The sequence below is a fragment of the Oncorhynchus gorbuscha genome, linkage group LG11, assembly GCF_021184085.1.
Source record: "Oncorhynchus gorbuscha isolate QuinsamMale2020 ecotype Even-year linkage group LG11, OgorEven_v1.0, whole genome shotgun sequence".
Taxonomy (NCBI): domain Eukaryota; kingdom Metazoa; phylum Chordata; class Actinopteri; order Salmoniformes; family Salmonidae; genus Oncorhynchus; species Oncorhynchus gorbuscha.
The window spans coordinates 8,076,451-8,095,954 of NC_060183.1; the positions used below are offsets into that span (position 1 = coordinate 8,076,451).

General features: G+C 44.3%; 1 protein-coding gene across 1 annotated transcript in view; it reads right to left on the reverse strand.

The window, feature by feature from the left end:
• Positions 1-14,644, reverse strand: part of pla2g12b (phospholipase A2, group XIIB) — a 46,257-nt gene extending 31,613 nt beyond the window's left edge. Inside the window, exons 1-3 of the mRNA XM_046367831.1 lie at positions 13,825-14,644; positions 12,164-12,240; positions 3,159-3,324 (exon numbers count right to left, since the gene is read on the reverse strand). Coding sequence (XP_046223787.1) covers positions 3,159-3,324; positions 12,164-12,240; positions 13,825-14,542 — 961 coding nt within the window. The 5' untranslated portion in view covers positions 14,543-14,644. The remainder of the gene's footprint in view (positions 1-3,158; positions 3,325-12,163; positions 12,241-13,824) is intronic.
• Between the last annotated feature and the right edge of the window lie 4,860 nt (positions 14,645-19,504).

A 19,504-nucleotide genomic window follows, 5' to 3' on the forward strand; every position in this document is an offset into this window, starting at 1 on the left:
ATCCATTACATTGAGCTGATTTCTGATGTGCTTTGTTCAGGAAGTTGTCTAGAGGGGATTGAATTTGTTGTCGCCTAATCGTTTTTCGCTTTCAACTCTAATATGTTATACCCCTTGATCTTCAAGAATAAGACTTGGAAATATAGATTAGCCAAACTGTTTTACCTGAGCATAACCCCAAATATAAGGATTTATTAGCGTACTGTGTTCATGGTTTTGTTATCATGGACTGATTGGGCTCATTGCTTCGAGTTGAAACAACCTGGCCTCAGGGGTAGACGTAACATAGTAAATATCCGAAACACTCCAATTAGTATGATATTTTATGTATTAATTTGTGGCTGTCCATCATACATTTCATAATGAAATGTTATGAATTGCAATTCTTACATCATGTTACGTATTTGCTAAATGTATGAAATGTTACGAATTTCAATTTGTTGTGGCTAACATTAGCTAGGTGGCTATTGCTAACATTAGCTAAGTGGCTATTGCTAACATTAGCTATTGCTAACATTAGCTAGGTGGCTATTGCTAACATTAGCTAGGTGGTTATTGCTAACATTAGCTAGTTGGCTATTGCCAACATTAGCTAGGTGGCTATTGCTAACATTAGCTAAGTGGCTATTGCTAACATTAGCTAGGTGGCTATTGCTAACATTAGCTAGGTGGTTATTGCTAACATTAGCTAGTTGGCTATTGCCAACATTAGCTAGGTGGCTATTGCCAACATTAGCTAGGTGGCTATTGCCAACATTAGCTAGGTGGCTATTGCCAACATTAGCTAGGTGGCTATTGCTAACATTAGCTAGGCGGCTAATGTTAGCTAGGCTAGTGGTTAGGGGTTACGGGTTAGGGTTAAGGTTTGAGATAGGCTTAAAACAATAATCTCAAAAACAACATTCTTTTGCTGGATTCAGACATGCAACCTTTGCCACCAGAGGCAGATGCTTACCCAAACCTACTGGAAGGTAACAGCGCTCACTATTGCCTCTAGTGGCCGGTTTCCACCTCATCTCCCAACGTCCTCAGACATGGACGAACGTTTAATACTGACTTGTGTCATGTGTGACCAGGCTGCATTTAGGGGGAAACAAACTTAAACTTGAAACCTTTTTATTTTTATGCTGAATTGGATCTGATTAAGAAAACAGAAAGGTGTGATAATGGATTTTACGCCGACATCCTTTCTGAATTTAAAGTAATCCTAGACGTAATCATTTGTTTTTTGAGAAGTATCTGTAATCTGATTACAATAGTTTTGCTGGGAACAACGGATTACAATTTAAATATGTTTTATCAGTTACTTGTACTGTAACATAATACATGGGGAATAACCCTCTTGAGTGGCTGACTGGCTGGCTGGCTGACTGGCTGACTGACTGCTACTGACTGACTGCTACTGACTAACTGACTGACTGGCTGACTGGCTGGCTGGCTGACTGACTGACTGGCTGGCTGACTGACTGGCTGACTGGCTGGCTGACTGGCTGGCTGACTGGCTGGCTGACTGACTGGCTGAGTGGCTGACTGAGCTGGCTGAGTACTGGCTGGCTGACTGAACTGGCTGACTGGCTGCATTAGCTGACTGACTGGCTGGCTGACTGGCTGAGTGGCTGACTGACTGACTGGCTGAGTGGCTGACTGACTGGCTGACTGGCTGGCTGACTGACTGGCTGACTGGCTGGCTGGCTGACTGGCTGAGTGGCTGACTGACTGGCTGACTGGCTGGCTGGCTGACTGGCTGAGTGGCTGACTGACTGGCTGACTGACTGGCTGAGTGGCTGGCTGGCTGACTGGCTGACTGGCTGACTGACTGGCTACTGACTGACTGACTGGCTGGCTGGCTGGCTGACTGGCTGACTGGCTGACTGGCTGTCTGACTGACTGGCTGACTGACTGACTGACTGGCTGACTGGCTGGCTTTCTCCCTCTTTCTCCAGACTGGCTGAGTGGCTGACTGACTGACTGGCTGAGTGGCTGGCTGACTGGCTGAGTGGCTGGCTGACTGACTGACTGGCTGACTGGCTGGCTGACTGGCTGGTGGCTGAGTGGCTGACTGACTGGCTGAGTGGCTGGCTGACTGACTGACTGGCTGAGTGGCTGGCTGGCTGGCTGGCTGAGTGGCTGGCTGGCTGGCTGAGTGGCTGACTGACTGGCTGAGTGGCTGACTGACTGGCTGAGTGCCTGACTGACTGACTGGCTGGCTGACTGGCTGAGTGGCTGAGTGACTGGCTGAGTGGCTGGCTGACTGACTGACTGGCTGAGTGGCTGGCTGGCTGGCTGGCTGAGTGGCTGGCTGGCTGAGTGGCTGACTGACTGGCTGAGTGGCTGACTGACTGGCTGAGTGCCTGACTGACTGGCTGACTGACTGACTGGCTGGCTGACTGGCTGAGTGGCTGAGTGACTGGCTGACTGGCTGACTGAGTGGCCGACTGACTGGCTGACTGGCTGAGTGGCTGACTGACTGGCTGACTGGCTGGCTGGCTGACTGGCTGGATGACTGATTGGCTGACTGGCTGAGTGGCTGACTGGCTGACTGAGGGAGAAGAAGGGGAAGGCTGAGTGGCTGAGTGGCTGAGTGGCTGGCTGACTGACTGGCTGAGTGGCTGACTGGCTGAGTGGCTGACTGGCTGGCTGAGTGGCTGACTGGCTGAGTGACTGGCTGAGTGGCTGACTGAGTGGCTGACTGGCTGACTGACTGGCTGACTGACTGGCTGAGTGGCTGGCTGATTGGCTGAGTGGCTGACTGGCTGACTGAGGGAGAAGAAGGGGAAGGCTGACTGGCTGAGTGGCTGGCTGAGTGGCTGACTGGCTGACTGAGGGAGAAGAAGGGGAAGGCTGAGTGGCTGAGTGGCTGGCTGAGTGGCTGACTGGCTGACTGAGGGAGAAGAAGGGGAAGGGGGATACCTAGTCAGTTGTACAACTGAATGAATTCAACTGAAATGTGTCTGAATCAGAGAGGTGTGTGCGGGGAGGGGGGCTGCCTTAATCGACGTCATCGGCTGCTGGGTAGCAGTTGTTGTTGGGGGTCAACTGCCTTGCTCAAGGGCAGAACGGCAGATTTTTCCAACATGCTGGCTCAAGAGAGTGAGTGAGTGAGTGCTTACATCAGTGAGCGGAGGAGAGTATATACTCCCGTGGCTACAGTAACTCACCTTTGACCTTTGACACGAACCCCAAGCTTTTCTTCAGGTCAGAGCAGATAGCGTGTAGACACCAGCGGTAGTTGGAGTCGCAGCGGTACTTGTTGGAGCCACAGGTGTCGTAACAACTGTCCAGCTGGTTACAGCACTGAGTCATGGCTGGGATGCCAATGTCAAACTGTGTTGGGATAATACATAGGATTTATACATTCTATATAGGGATTTATACATTCTATATATAGGGATTTATACATTCTATATATAGGGATTTATACATTCTATATAGGGATTTATACATTCTATATATAGGGATTTATACATTCTATATATAGGGATTTATACATTCTATATATAGGGATTTATACATTCTATATAGGGATGTATACATTCTATATATAGGGATTTATACATTCTATATAGGGATTTATACATTCTACATATAGGGATTTATACATTCTATATATAGGGATTTATACATTCTACATATAGGGATTTATACATTCTATATAGGGATTTATACATTCTATATAGGGATTTATACATTCTATATATAGGGATTTATACATTCTATATAGGGATTTATACATTCTATATATAGGGATTTATACATTCTATATATAGGGATTTATACATTCTATATATAGGGATTTATACATTCTATATAGGGATTTATACATTCTATATATAGGGATTTATACATTCTATATATAGGGATTTATACATTCTATACTTTATTTAACCTTTATTTAACCAGGAAAAGAGTCTATTTTTCAAGTGAGACCTGCCCAAGAAGGCAGCAACAATCAGTACATTACAGAACTAAAACCTACTACAATACAATACAATACAACAATACAACAATACAATACAATACAATACAATACAACAATACAATACAATAGGCCAGTGTGTAAATCCCTATATAGTGTGCAAATCCCTATATAGTGTGTAAATCCCTATATAGTGTATAAATCCCTATATAGTGTATACATCCCTATATAGTGTATACATCCCTATATAGTGTATAAATCCCTATATAGAGTATAAATTCCTATATAGTGTATACATCCCCATGTAGAGTATAAATCCCTATATAGTGTATAAATCCCTATATAGTGTATAAATCCCTATATAGAGTATAAATCCCTATATAGTGTATAAATCCCTATATAGTGTATAAATCTCTATATAGTGTATAAATCCCTATATAGTGTATACATCCCCATGTAGAGTATAAATCCCTATATATAGTGTATAAATCCCTATATAGTGTATATAAATCCCTATATAGTGTATAAATCCCTATATAGAGTATAAATCCCTATATAGTGTATAAATCCCTATATAGAGTATAAATCCCTAACCTCCTCCGTCTTACAGAGACTGAACTCTGTTTATCATGCAGCCTCCTCTGTCTTACAGAGACTGGATTCTGTTTATCATGCATCCTTGCGCTTTATTACAAATGCCAAGTCACTCACCCACCATTGCTCATTGTACCAAGTGGTAGGTAGGACATCAATTTATACATGTAGAAAGATACATTTGTATGTGTTCATCTACAAAGCCCTTTTGAGTGAACTCCCTCTTTAACTCTGTAGTCTGGTCTCCTTCACCACCAGCAGTTACCATATCTGGTCTGCTAGGTGGTTAAAGTCCCCAGGACATTCACAGTATTAGGCAAGACTGCCTTCTCTTGTGCACCAGAGGCATGGAATAGTCAATAATCCATGCTTCATCCAGATATGTTAGTGCCCCTGAATGAATTAAAAATATTGATGTGAGACTCTGTTACAGACTAGTGGAAATGCTTTTTTTTAGGCTGGATCGTGTTATTGTATTGTTGTATTGTATTGTATTGTTGTATTGTATTGTTGTATGTTGAGAACACCTTTATTTAACCAGGTAGGCCAGTTGAGAACACATTTACAACTGCGACCTGGCCAAGATAAAGCAAAGCAGTGCGACAAAAACAGAGTAATATATAATCAAACATACAGTCAAAAACACAGTAGAAAAGAAAAATATAAACATCTATGTACAGTGTGTGCAAATGTAGAAGAGTAAGGCAATAAATAGGCTATAGAGGCGGAATAATGACAATTTAGCATTTACACCGGAGTGATAGATGTGCAGATGATGATGTGCAAGTATAGATACTGGGGTGCAAAAGAGCAAGGGGATAAGTAATAAATTGGGGATGAGGTAGTTGGGTGTGCTATTTACAGATTGGCTATCTACAGGTACAGTGATCGGTGAGCTGCTCTGACAGCTGATGCTTAAAGTTAAAGAGGTAGATATAAGACTCCAGCTTCAGTGATTTTTGCAGTTCGTTCCAGTCATTGGCAGCAGAGAACTGGAAGGAAAGGCGGCCAAAGGGAGTGTTGGCTTTGGGGATGACCAGTGAGATATACCTGCTGGAGCGTGTGCTATGGATGGGTGTTGCTATGGTGACCAGTGAGCTGAGATAAGGTGGGGCTTTACCTAGCAAAGACTTATAGATGACCTGGAGCCAGTGGGTTTGGCGACGGATATGTAGTGAGGGCCAGCCATCGAGGGCATACAGGTCGCAGTGGTGGGTAGTATATGGGGCTTTGGTGAAAAAACGGATGGCACTGTGATAGACTGCATCCAATTTTCTGAGTAGTGTTGGAGGCTATTTTGTAAATGACATCTCCGAAGTCGAGGATCGGTAGGATGGTCAGTTTTACCAGGGTATGTTTGGCAGCATGAGTGAAGGAGGCTTTTTTTTACGAAATAGGAAGCCGATTCTAGATGTAATTTTGGATTGGAGATGCTTAATGTGAGTCTGGAAGGAGAGTTTACAGTCTAACCAGACACCTAGGTATTTGTAGTTGTCCACATATTCTAGGTCAGAACCGTCCCGAGTAGTGATGCTAGTTGGACGGGAGGGTGCGGGCAGCGATCAGTTGAAGAGCATGCTCTTAGTTTTACTAGCATTTAAAAGCAGTTGGAGGCCACATTAGGAGTGTTGTATGGCATTGACGCTTGTTTGGAGGTTTGTTAGCACAGTGTCCAAAGAAGGGCCAGAAGTATACAGAATGGTGTCGTCTGCGTAGAGGTGGATCAGAGAATCACCAGCAGCATGAGCGACATCATTGATGTATTCAGAGAAGAGAGTCGGCCCGAGGATTGAACCCTGTGGAACCCCAATAGAGACTGCCAGATGTCCGGACAACAGGCCCTCCAGGTTGACACACTGAACTCTGAGAAGTAGTTGGTGAACCAGGCGAGGCAGTCATTTGAGAAGCCAAGGCTATTGAGTCTGCCAATAAAAATGTGTGATTGACAGAGTAGAAAGTCTTGGCCAGGTTGATGAATACAGCTGCACATTATTGTCTCTTATCGATGGCGGTTATGATATCGTTTAGGACCTTGAGCGTGGCTGAGGTGCACCCGTGACCAGCTCGGAAACTAGATTGCATCAGGGATTCCAAGATGGCGTAGCAGTAAGTCGTCCTGTCGTGTCGTGTCCCCTGTATATAAAGTTTCTTTTTCGTTTTTTTTACATATTTTTCTTCGCATATCTCTTTAAAAACTTTTTGCTAAACCTAAACTTCCAAATACTCTCCTGCAACCCGCCTCACCCAATGTAGCTATTTTTCCTAAAGTATTTATATTTACTTCGGAACCGGAACCCCTCAACTGAAGCTCAACTGAAGCTAGCCAGCTAACCACCAGCCATGCTAGCGGTCTTCAGCTAACCGGTCATCAGCTAACCTTCAGCCCGGAAAGCTCTCGCCAGTTCGAACAACGCGACTCTAACCAGAGCATAACGGACTTATTTTTCATCCCCGGATTCCCACCGCAAACGGAACATTTTTCAGCTGGATCTTCACAACTAGCTATCTAGCTATATACGAACTGTTAGCTTGCTAGCACAGGCCTGCTAACCGTCGCGTCGCCGCGTCCCAAACACCCATATTTACTTTCTATCTCTTTTTGATTTTTTATTTGTTTATACCTCCCGGAAACCTGCCTCACCCAATGTGATACGGAATCGCTATTATTTTTTATTTTTTTGAACACACTCAAGAACCCCCAGAAGCTAACCAGCTAACTAGCTACAAGCTATTTAGTCATTGTTAGTTTTTTTTAACCTGGATAACACTCGCCAGTCCAGCTTCCCTGCCCCATCCACCGCTGCCCCCTGGACACTGATCTCTTGGCCACATAGCTGATGCACGCTGGACTGTCCATTAATCACGGTACTCCATTCTGCTTGTTTGTTTTATCTGTTGGCCCCGTTGCCTAGTCAACGCCATTTTACCTGCTGTTGTCGTGCTAGCAGATTAGCTGTTGCTGTCTAACCTACTGTTTTAGCTAGCTCTCCCAATTCAACACCTGTGATTACTGTATGCCTCGCTGTATGTCTCTCTCAAATGTCAATATGCCTTGTATACTGTTATTCAGGTTAGTTATCATTGTTTTAGTTCACAATGGAGCCCCTAGTTCCACTCTTCATACCCCTGATAACTCCTTTGTCCCACCTCCCACACATGCGGTGACCTCACCCATTACAACCAGCATGTCCAGAGATACAACCTCTCTCATCATCACCCGGGGCCTGGGCTTACCTCCGCTGTACCCGCACCCCACCATACCCCTGTCTGCGCATTATGCCATGAATATATTCTACCATGCCCAGAAACCTGCTCCTCTTATTCTCTGTCCCCAACTCTCTAGGCGACCAGTTTTGATAGCCTTTAGCCGCACCCTCATACTACTCCTTCTCTGTTCCGTGGGTGATGTGGAGGTAAACCCAGGCCCTGCATGTCCCCAGGCACCCTCATTTGTTGACTTCTGTGATCGAAAAAGCCTCGGTTTCATGCATGTCAACATCAGAAGCCTCCTCCCTAAGTTTGTTTTACTCACTGATTTAGCACACTCTGCTAACCCTGATGTCCTTGCTGTGTCTGAATCCTGGCTCAGGAAGGCCACCAAAAATTCAGAGATTTCCATACCCAACTATAACATCTTCCATCAAGATAGAACTGCCAAAGGGGGAGGAGTTGCAGTCTATTGCAGAGATAGCCTGCAAAGTAATGTCATACTTTCCAGGTCCATACCCAAATAGTTCGAACTACTAATTTTGAAAATTACTCTCTCCAGAAATAAGTCTCTCACTGTTGCCGCCTGCTACCGACCCCCCTCAGCTCCCAGCTGTGCCCTGGACACCATTTGTGAATTGATCGCCCCCCATCTAGCTTCAGAGTTTGTTCTGTTAGGTGACCTAAACTGGGATATGCTTAACACACCGGCAGTCCTACAATCTAAGCTAGATGCCCTCAATCTCACACAAATCATCAAGGAACCCACCAGGTACAACCCTAACTCTGTAAACAAGGGCACCCTCATAGACGTCATCCTGACCAACTGGCCCTCCAAATACACCTCCGCTGTCTTCAACCAGGATCTCAGCGATCACTGCCTCATTGCCTGTATCCGCTACGGAGCCGCAGTCAAACGACCACACCTCATCACTGTCAAACGCTCCCTAAAACACTTCTGTGAACAGGCCTTCCTAATCGACCTGGCCCGGGTATCCTGGAAGGACATTGACCTCATCCAGTTAGTTGAGGATGCCTGGTCATTCTTTAAAAGTAACTTCCTCTCCATTTTAGATAAGCATGCTCCGTTCAAAAAATGCAGAACCAAGAACAGATACAGCCCTTGGTTCACTCCAGACCTGACTGCCCTCGACCAGCACAAAAACATCCTGTGGCGGACTGCAATAGCATCGAATAGTCCCCACGATATACAACTGTTCAGGGAAGTCAGGAACCAATACACGCAGTCAGTCAGGAAAGCTAAGGCCAGCTTCTTCAGGCAGAAGTTTGCATCCTGTAGCTCCAACTCCAAAAAGTTCTGGGACACTGTGAAGTCCATGGAGAACAAGAGCACCTCCTCCCAGCTGCCCACTGCACTGAGGCTAGGGAACACGGTCACCACCGACAAATCCATGATTATCGAAAACTTCAACAAGCATTTCTCAACGGCTGGCCATGCCTTCCACCTGCCTACTCCAACCTCGGCCAACAGCTCCGCCCCCCCAGCTCCTCGCCCAAGCCTCTCCAGGTTCTCCTTTACCCAAATCCAGATAGCATATGTTCTGAAAGAGCTCCAAAACCTGGACCCGTACAAATCAGCTGGGCTTGACAATCTGGACCCTCTATTTCTGAAACTATCAGCCGCCATTGTCGCAACCCCTATTACCAGCCTGTTCAACCTCTCTTTCATATCGTCCGAGATCCCCAAGGATTGGAAAGCTGCCGCAGTCATCCCCCTCTTCAAAGGGGGAGACACCCTGGACCCAAACTGTTATAGACCTATATCCATCCTGCCCTGCCTATCTAAGGTCTTCGAAATCCAAGTCAACAAACAGGTCACTGACCATCTCGAATCCCACCGTACCTTCTCCGCTGTGCAATCTGGTTTCCGAGCTGGTCACAGGTGCACCTCAGCCACACTCAAGGTACTAAACGATATCATAACCGACATCGATAAAAGACAGTACTGTGCAGCCGTCTTCATCGACCTTGCCAAGGCCTTCGACTCTGTCAATCACCATATTCTTATCGGCAGACTCAGTAGCCTCGGTTTTTCGGATGACTGCCTTGCCTGGTTCACCAATTACTTTGCAGACAGAGTTCAGTGTGTCAAATCGGAGGGCATGCTGTCCGGTCCTCTGGCAGTCTCTATGGGGGTGCCACAGGGTTCAATTCTCGGGCCGACTCTTTTCTCTGTATATATCAATGATGTTGCTCTTGCTGCGGGTGATTCCCTGATCCACCTCTACGCAGACGACACCATTCTATATACTTTCGGCCCGTCATTGGACACTGTGCTATCTAACATCCAAACGAGCTTCAATGCCATACAACACTCATTCCGTGGCCTCCAACTGCTCTTAAACGCTAGTAAAACCAAATGCATGCTTTTCAACCGATCGCTGCCTGCACCCGCATGCCCGACTAGCATCACCACCCTGGATGGTTCCGACCTTGAATATGTGGACATCTATAAGTACCTAGGTGTCTGGCTAGACTGCAAACTCTCCTTCCAGACTCATATCAAACATCTCCAATCGAAAATCAAATCAAGATTCGGCTTTCTATTCCGCAACAAAGCCTCCTTCACTCACGCCGCCAAGCTTACCCTAGTAAAACTGACTATCCTACCGATCCTCGACTTCGGCGATGTCATCTACAAAATGGCTTCCAACACTCTACTCAGCAGCTGGATGCAGTCTATCACAGTGCCATCCGTTTTGTCACTAAAGCACCTTATACCACCCACCACTGCGTCTTGTATGCTCTAGTCGGCTGGCCCTCGCTACATATTCGTCGCCAGACCCACTGGCTCCAGGTCATCTACAAGTCGATGCTAGGTAAAGCTCCGCCTTATCTCAGTTCACTGGTCACGATGGCAACACCCATCCGTAGCACGCGCTCCAGCAGGTGTATCTCATTGATCATCCCTAAATCCAACACCTCATTTGGCCGCCTTTCGTTCCAGTTCTCTGCTGCCTGTGACACAAACGAATTGCAAAAATCGCTGAAGTTGGAGACTTTTATCTCCCTCACCAACTTCAAACATCAGCTATCCGAGCAGCTAACCGATCGCTGCAGCTGTACATAGTCTATTGGTAAATAGCCCACCCATTTTCACCTACCTCATCCCCATACTGTTTTATTTATTTACTTTTCTGCTCTTTTGCACACCAATATCTCTACCTGTATATGACCATCTGATCATTTATCACTCCAGTGTTAATCTGCAAAATTGTAATTATTCGCCTACCTCCTCATGCCTTTTGCACACATTGTATATAGACTCCCCCTTTTTTTCTACTGTGTTATTGACTCTTGTTAATTGTTTACTCCATGTGTAACTCTGTGTTGTCTGTTCACACTGCTATGCTTTATCTTGGCCAGGTTGCAGTTGCAAATGAGAACTTGTTCTCAACTAGCCTACCTGGTTAAATAAAGGTGAAATAAAAAATAAATAAAAAATGGAGAAGGTACGGTGGGGTTCGAAATGGACGGTGATCTATTTGTTAACTTTCAAAGATTTTAGAAAGGCAGGGTAGGATGGATACAGGTCTATAACTGTTTGGGTCTAGAGTGTCTCCCCTTTGAAGAGGGGATGACCGCGGCAGCTTTCCAATCTTTGGGGATCTCAGATGGGATGTATATATAAGGATGTATACACTATATAGTGATGTATACTCTACCTGGGGATTAATACACTATATAGTGATGTATACTCTACATGGGGATTTATACACTATATAGTGATGTATACTCTACATGGGGATTTATACACTATATAGTGATGTATACTCTACATAGGGATTTATACACTATATAGTGATGTATACTCTACATGGGGATTAATACACTATATAGGGATTTATACACTATATAGTGATGTATACTCTACATGGGGATTTATACACTATATAGTGATGTATACACTACATGTTTAAAATGCTTCAGCTGTCACGATAGGAGAACCTTTTGGACTCCAGGTAGAACCCTTATGACTCCATGTAGAACCCTTTTGACTCCATGTAGAACCCTTTTGACTCCATGTAGAACCCTTTTGACTCCAGGTAGAACCCTTTTGACTCCAGGTAGAACCCTTTTGACTCTAGGTAGAACCCTTTTGACTCCAGGTAGAACCCCTTTGACTCCAGGTAGAACCCTTTTGACTCTAGGTAGAACCCTTTTGACTCCAGGTAGAACCCTTTTGACTCTAGGTAGAACCCTTTTGACTCCAGGTAGAACCCTTTTGACTCCAGGTAGAACCCTTTTGACTCCAGGTAGAACCCTTTTGGGTTCCATGTAGAACCCTTTCCACAGAGGGTTCTATATACAGTCCTAAAAGTCTAATATGTATTGTATGACGTAACAGCAGGCTTCAGTTGCCGTATTAGTACTGTATAACAAACAGCCTGTAGTTAGTGACAGGAAACATACACCGTCAGGTACCTGGAATCCTAGGAGGTTGGAGCTGCAACCGTTGGGCTCTGGGGTCACGTAACCATAGCGATGCACAGGTGTTTTACCTGATAAGGAAATATAAACAACTTTTAATCCAAACCCTTGTGCATATTATCCAAATATTAATTAAGAGAAGTTGTTATCAATAATCACAAATGTAATGTTCAGCACTCTATGGTGACATTTATTGATGGGACCTTTTAAAAGTACTTCAGCAAAATATCTATTTTACAGTTCTATTAGTTATCCCCATTCCAGTGTCCATACTAGTATATGGTACTACTCTACTGATATCCATAATAGCCTTAACTTTAGGGTATGGAGAAATGTATTAGGCTAGTGTGGATATTGGAACTTAGCGTAGTCATGGTGATTATATCCTAGCACATTCTTAGAATGACCGCAATGTGTTGGGTATGCTACTCTACTTGTTATCCATAATAGCCTTAACTTTAGGATATGGAGAAATGTATTAGGCTAGTGTGGATATTGGAATTGAACCTGTAGGTCATGCTGTACTAACTATGGTCTGATGGGTACTATACCTCAGTCATCTGGTCAATCTATATCACTGATACTCACTGAAGTGATCTATTATTCATGGAATGTAAACATGTTAACACTGACCTCGGCTATACGTCTCTCATCAATACCACAGATGGATAACATGAGAATCTATTGACGAATGGGCCTCATGTTAGTAAACAGCCAAACAGTTCAATCAATTACTATTGACCATAAGTATGATAAACAGATCAACACAGAGGGGAGAAAGAGACAGAGAGAAGCCTAACCGGTGGTCTTTAATTGTAATAGCCTGAATGGGTACAACGTGATCTGTTATTTAGGAAATCAAGTTTGCCTCTATACTGGATCAAGGATAGCAGTCAGCATCTAGGTTTTAGTTATATTCAGCATCTTGGTTTTAGTTTCATTCAGCATCTTGGTTTTAGTTACATTCAGCATCTTGGTTTTAGCTACATTCAGCATCTTGGTTTTAGCTTCATTCAGCATCTTGGTTTTAGCTACATTCAGCATCTTGGTTTTAGCTACATTCAGCATCTTGGTTTTAGTTTCATTCAGCATCTTGGTTTTAGCTACATTCAGCATCTTGGTTTTAGCTACATTCAGCATATTGGTTTTAGTTTCATTCAGCATCTTGGTTTTAGCTACATTCAGCATCTTGGTTTTAGTTTCATTCAGCATCTTGGTTTTAGTTTCATTCAGCATCTTGGTTTTAGCTACATTCAGCATCTTGGTTTTAGCTTCAGCATTCAGCATCTTGGTTTTAGTTTCATTCAGCATCTTGGTTTTAGCTACATTGAGCATCTTGGTTTTAGCTACATTCAGCATCTTGGTTTTAGTTTCATTCAGCATCTTGGTTTTAGTTTCATTCAGCATCTTGGTTTTAGTTTCATTCAGCATCTTGGTTTTAGTTTCATTCAGCATCTTGGTTTTAGTTTCATTCAGCATCTTGGTTTTAGTTTCATTCGGAGCTTGAATTCATCGCGGAAGTAAAGGCAATGTTATCGCATTTGCGGAGACTGCATTCACACGGTCAACGCTGGTAAATGCTGCATATGTCGGCTCAATCTGAAATTACCTTTAAATTTCAATTACACACACCCCCCCCCCCGCCTCTTCCTTACCGTATTTGCACTTGTATTGACACACTCCATTGCGTCCCCCCATCAGTTCCACAAGCGAGTCAAAGTATCCGTTGGCTGCCTGGAGGCTCTCTCTGACGGAAGCCAACCCCCATCCAGAGTCCTCTTCCTGGGCTTCGAAGACAGGTATCTCAGAGCTGGCTGGATCCTCCCCTGGAGCATCTGCCTCTGCTGCCTCTACAATGGGCTCCTCCACTGCCTTCCCAAGGGTCTCCCGGTCAGCCAACTCTTTCAAGATGGCGTCTTGAATCTCTGTCTCTTCAGCGAGTTCTTCCTTCTCCACCCGGGCAGACAACTCTTTAATCATTGCTTCTGTTATCAGGGCCTCTTTTTCTTCTTCTGTTATGATAAAGGCGTCTACAGGGGTATCTGCTACCAGAGCATCAGCAACTGGGGTGTCCTCATCCGGCTCTTCGGCTACAACCTCGTCAGCTACAGCGGCATCTGTAACAGGCTCATTTGTCACTAGGGCTTCTGATACAGCCTCAGCTGAAGGAGTATCATCAACGACTGGGCCACCTGCCTGCACGGTATCAACCTCCGACGGAACACCTACAGCAGCAGAGGTGGCAACCCTGAACGTGGTCGGAACAGCAGGAGGGCCGTCCTCTTGGCGGGTTGTCCTGCTGACCAGAGAAGCAGACATCCCAGAGGAGAGGAAGATGAAGAGCAGGAGGAAGGATACGGTACGGGGAAGCATGGTGGCCTGGTAGAAAGTGACTGCGCAGGTTCGTCTGAGAGGAAGACGTCCACATTTAAACAGACTCTGAGAGTACTGACTGTGTCTGTGTGAGAGGCAGAGAGGACTTTGGCCACTGATTAGGTCAGGGAGACAGCAAGGCACAGACAAATCGATGCTGGGTTCAAAGGTCAATAATCCTTTCCTACTGGGCACAACATGTCATTTAAACGTGGAAAATTGGGTAATATTTAATTAAGACGTTGATCCAATGAAATTTAAATATTTTTTCACCCACTCAAAAAGACAGCCAGAAGTTTGTTGAAATCCTAATGCTATTTATTGATTTATTTATTGATATTATCCTAATATCACTATGTTTTCAACCGTCTAAAAGCACAACCGAATAACAATGGAAAAACAATGTCAGGTATTTTGTACTTATACAACAACTTAATGTGTTATCACGGTGCTTCATCTAATAGCAGAACCAAACGATTACAGTTGAGATCACATTAAAAAGTACATTGTGCAAGTGATCAATGCTGTTGGAGATTCGGTTCAGATTATATCATAGAAATTGTGAAGATTTACATAGAACTGCAACCTTTCCACGCCATCTTGAACAGGAACGCTTTCTATGATTACATTTAAAAAAAAATTTTTTTATAGTTACAACAGACTAACCTCAACCTCAAAATGTGGTCATAGATGAAACTCATTTTTAAGGTTGAAGAAATAACGTTACATTCGTTTGTAAGGTAGCCTTAACTTTAGTCTATTTTTCTGTTTTACAAAAGTAATATTGAATTGTGTTTGGTTTACAATGCAACCAAATTATCAAGGATATCTAAGACTTGGATAGTTTAATCTGAGCCACTTGCTTCATCCTATTCTTGAACTTGTATTTTTGTATTTAGTTGGAGACATAAATCCAACATATAATTTGTTAACAAGTTTTTATTTTTTTTATTTTAACTTTATTTAACTAGGCAAGTCAGTTAAGAACATATTCTTATTTTCAATGACGGCCTGGGAACAGTGGGTTAACTGCCTGTTCAGGGGCAGAACGACAGATTTGTACCTTGTCAGCTCGGGGGTTTGAACTTGCAACCTTCCGGTTACTAGTCCAACGCTCTAACCACTAGGCTACCTGCCGCCCCTACACTCTAACCACTAGGCTACCTGCCGCCCCTACACTCTAACCACTAGGCTACCTGCCGCACCTACACTCTAACCACTAGGCTACCTGCCGCCCCTACACTCTAACCACTAGGCTACCTGCCGTCCCAACACTCTAACCACTAGGCTACCTGCCGTCCCTACACTCTAACCACTAGGCTACCTGCCGTCCCTACACTCTAACCACTAGGCTACCTGCCGACCCTACACTCTAACCACTAGGCTACCTGCCGTCCCTACACTCTAACCACTAGGCTACCTGCCGTCCCTACACTCTAACCACTAGGCTACCTGCCGTCCCTACACTCTAACCACTAGTCTACCTGCCGTCCCTACACTCTAACCACTAGGCTACCTGCCGCCCCTACACTCTAACCACTAGGCTACCTGCCGTCCCTACACTCTAACCACTAGGCTACCTGCCGTCCCTACACTCTAACCACTAGGCTACCTGCCGTCCCTACACTCTAACCACTAGGCTACCTGCCGTCCCTACACTCTAACCACTAGGCTACCTGCCGTCCCTACACTCTAACCACTAGGCTACCTGCCGCCCCTACACTCTAACCACTAGGCTACCTGCCGCCCCTACACTCTAACCACTAGGCTACCTGCCGTCCCTACACTCTAACCACTAGGCTACCTGCCGTCCCTACACTCTAACCACTAGGCTACCTGCCGTCCCCTACACTCTAACCACTAGGCTACCTGCCGTCCCTACACTCTAACCACTAGGCTACCTGCCGTCCCTACACTCTAACCACTAGGCTACCTGCCGTCCCTACACTCTAACCACTAGGCTACCTGCCGTCCCTACACTCTAACCACTAGGCTACCTGCCACTAGGCTCCCTACACTCTAACCACTAGGCTACCTGCCGTCCCTACACTCTAACCACTAGGCTACCTGCCGACCCTACACTCTAACCACTAGGCTACCTGCCGTCCCTACACTCTAACCACTAGGCTACCTGCCGTCCCTACACTCTAACCACTAGTCTACCTGCCGTCCCTACACTCTAACCACTAGGCTACCTGCCGCCCCTACACTCTAACCACTAGGCTACCTGCCGTCCCTACACTCTAACCACTAGGCTACCTGCCGTCCCTACACTCTAACCACTAGGCTACCTGCCGTCCCTACACTCTAACCACTAGGCTACCTGCCGTCCCTACACTCTAACCACTAGGCTACCTGCCGTCCCTACACTCTAACCACTAGGCTACCTACCGTCCCTACACTCTAACCACTAGGCTACCTGCCGTCCCTACACTCTAACCACTAGTTAATAGTCTGTCTTTCGAAAGTGATATTGAATTGTGTTTGGTTGTCAGCGCAACATAATGTCAGTATTTGAAGGAGATGTATCTCTTGTTCCACTGACTGGCTTTAATTCCAGTTAGTCTACAAATTAATAAATGATATGTTGGATTCACGTCTCCGTCTCAACCAAGAGTCAAAGCTAAAGAATAGGACTAAATCCAATCAAATTTGATTTCAAGGTCATTTAAAGTCCAAGCAGAAGATACATCTAATTCAAATGTAGTTATGTGGTTGTGTTGACAACCAAACACAATTCAATATTGGGGTCTTCCGAGTGGCGCAGTGGTCTAAGGCACTGCATCTCAGTGCTAGAGGCGTCTCACAGACCTTGGTTCAATTCCAGGCTGTATCACAACCGGCCGTGATTGGGAGTCCCATAGGGCAGCGCACAATTGGCTCAGCGTTGTCCGGGTTTGGCCGTCATTGTAAATAAGAATTTGTTCTTAACTGACTTGCCTATGTTAAATAACAAACATGTAAATGAAATATCCAGGTTGTCTTCAAAATAGTAATTGATAACTTTGATTCATGTTTTCCATCTCAACCAAAGTTAAACTTCTATGGCAACAAAAGGTTGGTTGGTTCCATCCAATTGGTGACAGATTTTCATGCAAGCATTCTAAATTTACGATTAAAGAATTAGCCTTTTCCCACCAAACTGATTTATTGCGGATAAATATCAGTGGGTGATGACATAGCTGCACACAAATGTACTTTTTCCGCTTAAATGTTCATGTACAAACCGAATGTTCAAAGTGTTTCCATCACATTTTCAACTCTACCGAAAGTTTTTGTTACAAACTGTTGCATTAAATAAAAAAATGTGCCTACTCTGGTCTTGGCATGTGCGCTCGAGCCAACAGTTTACAGATACAGTGTAGGGAGGCTAGTCCACTGCATAATGACATTACTATGGATAAGAGCGAGAATATTTTTGTTGTTGTTGTCATGCATCGATCATCATGTCACCAGAATTAGACCCTCGATCTCTATTGGAAAGTAGCATCCTCTTCACCACCCGAGGAAGTGTTTCATAATTTATTCCATCTATAGCCTAAATGAAAGCTTTCCCCGAGTCGTAACGGGAGGACCACACACCATATCATCGCGTGACTCCCAAGTTTACCCGGATATGAAGGTTAATTTTTTTAAATCAATATTTCCGCAGGAAGTCGTTTCCACCGCCATTTCACTTGTAATGAATATAGACTGAGGATTGGAAACATGGTTGCACGCAGTGTAATGACGTGTGTGTGCTGAGGTGCAGTGGACTGTCCCGCAGGACTGAAGAGAAGCGTTGCTGATTGGCTACCATGGTTATTCCAAGTGTCGATATTATTTAGCGACGGTATATTTATTTGCCCAGAAAGTTTAGGATGTGCATATATCACCTTAGTTTTGTTGATCTCCCGTTGACTTCATGCTCCCATAGACCTTGTTTTAAGTTATCTCATCCCTTACATTTAATCAGTGTGAACTAATTAAGATCACATTGACTCCAATGTGTAGCTTTATAAGTAACAAAATCACATTTGTGATAAGAATCATGTCTCTGATTAGCCAATCATATACAACGTCTTTGAGACATAGAGGTAGAATGACTAAATTGTATTTCTATATTTGAGACATAGAGGTAGAATGACTAGATTACATTTCTATATTTGAGACAGAGGTAGAATGACTAGATTACATTTCTATATTTGAGACATAGAGGTAGAATGACTAGATTGTATTTCTATATTCTATTGGTTTCAGGCATTCGGTAAAGTTGTCTTGTATTCCATTTGTACTATTTCAATCAATTATTTGTATTCATATTGAAAATTAATATATTATTACCAGGGATGGAAAATAAGATGGCCCTTTTCAAACATCGCAAGGCACAGATTTGTGGGGCGAATCTTACCCGGGCTAGTAGAAATCACAGTCTACTCGTCCGACAGTCCGGTGCCCAAAGTCCTGAAATTCCATCCCTGGTGACATGTAACACAATATCTCAAATAAGCAAACGACTGAAATGAGATGATACCTCATTAACCCCCAAGGGGAAATTAGTTTGTCAACAAAATACCAATAATAAACCCATTATTCCACCATTGTGATAGAGCATGTCTCTCTGCTGCCCTCTGGTGTTTATTGAGAGTTATACTCATGTTCCTGCTGATACAGTACCCCATTATCGCTTCTCTCTGCTATGTCACAAAGGGCACCCTATTCCCTATTTAGCGCACTAATTTTGACCAGAGCCCTATGCGCCCCTGGTGAAAAATAGTGCACTATATCTATCACCTTGTTTGCAGTACAGACCTCATTGTGGAAAAGGGAGATACTGATACAATCAGTTCCTCTGAGTCGCAGTTTAGTCATTAGTATCACTACCAACAAGCACCTAATTTGGTCAAGATAAAGCCCACTGGGCACAGATGTCAGTTCAACGTCTAGTTTTGATGAAACATTTGGTTGAGTTTGTCATCTAAT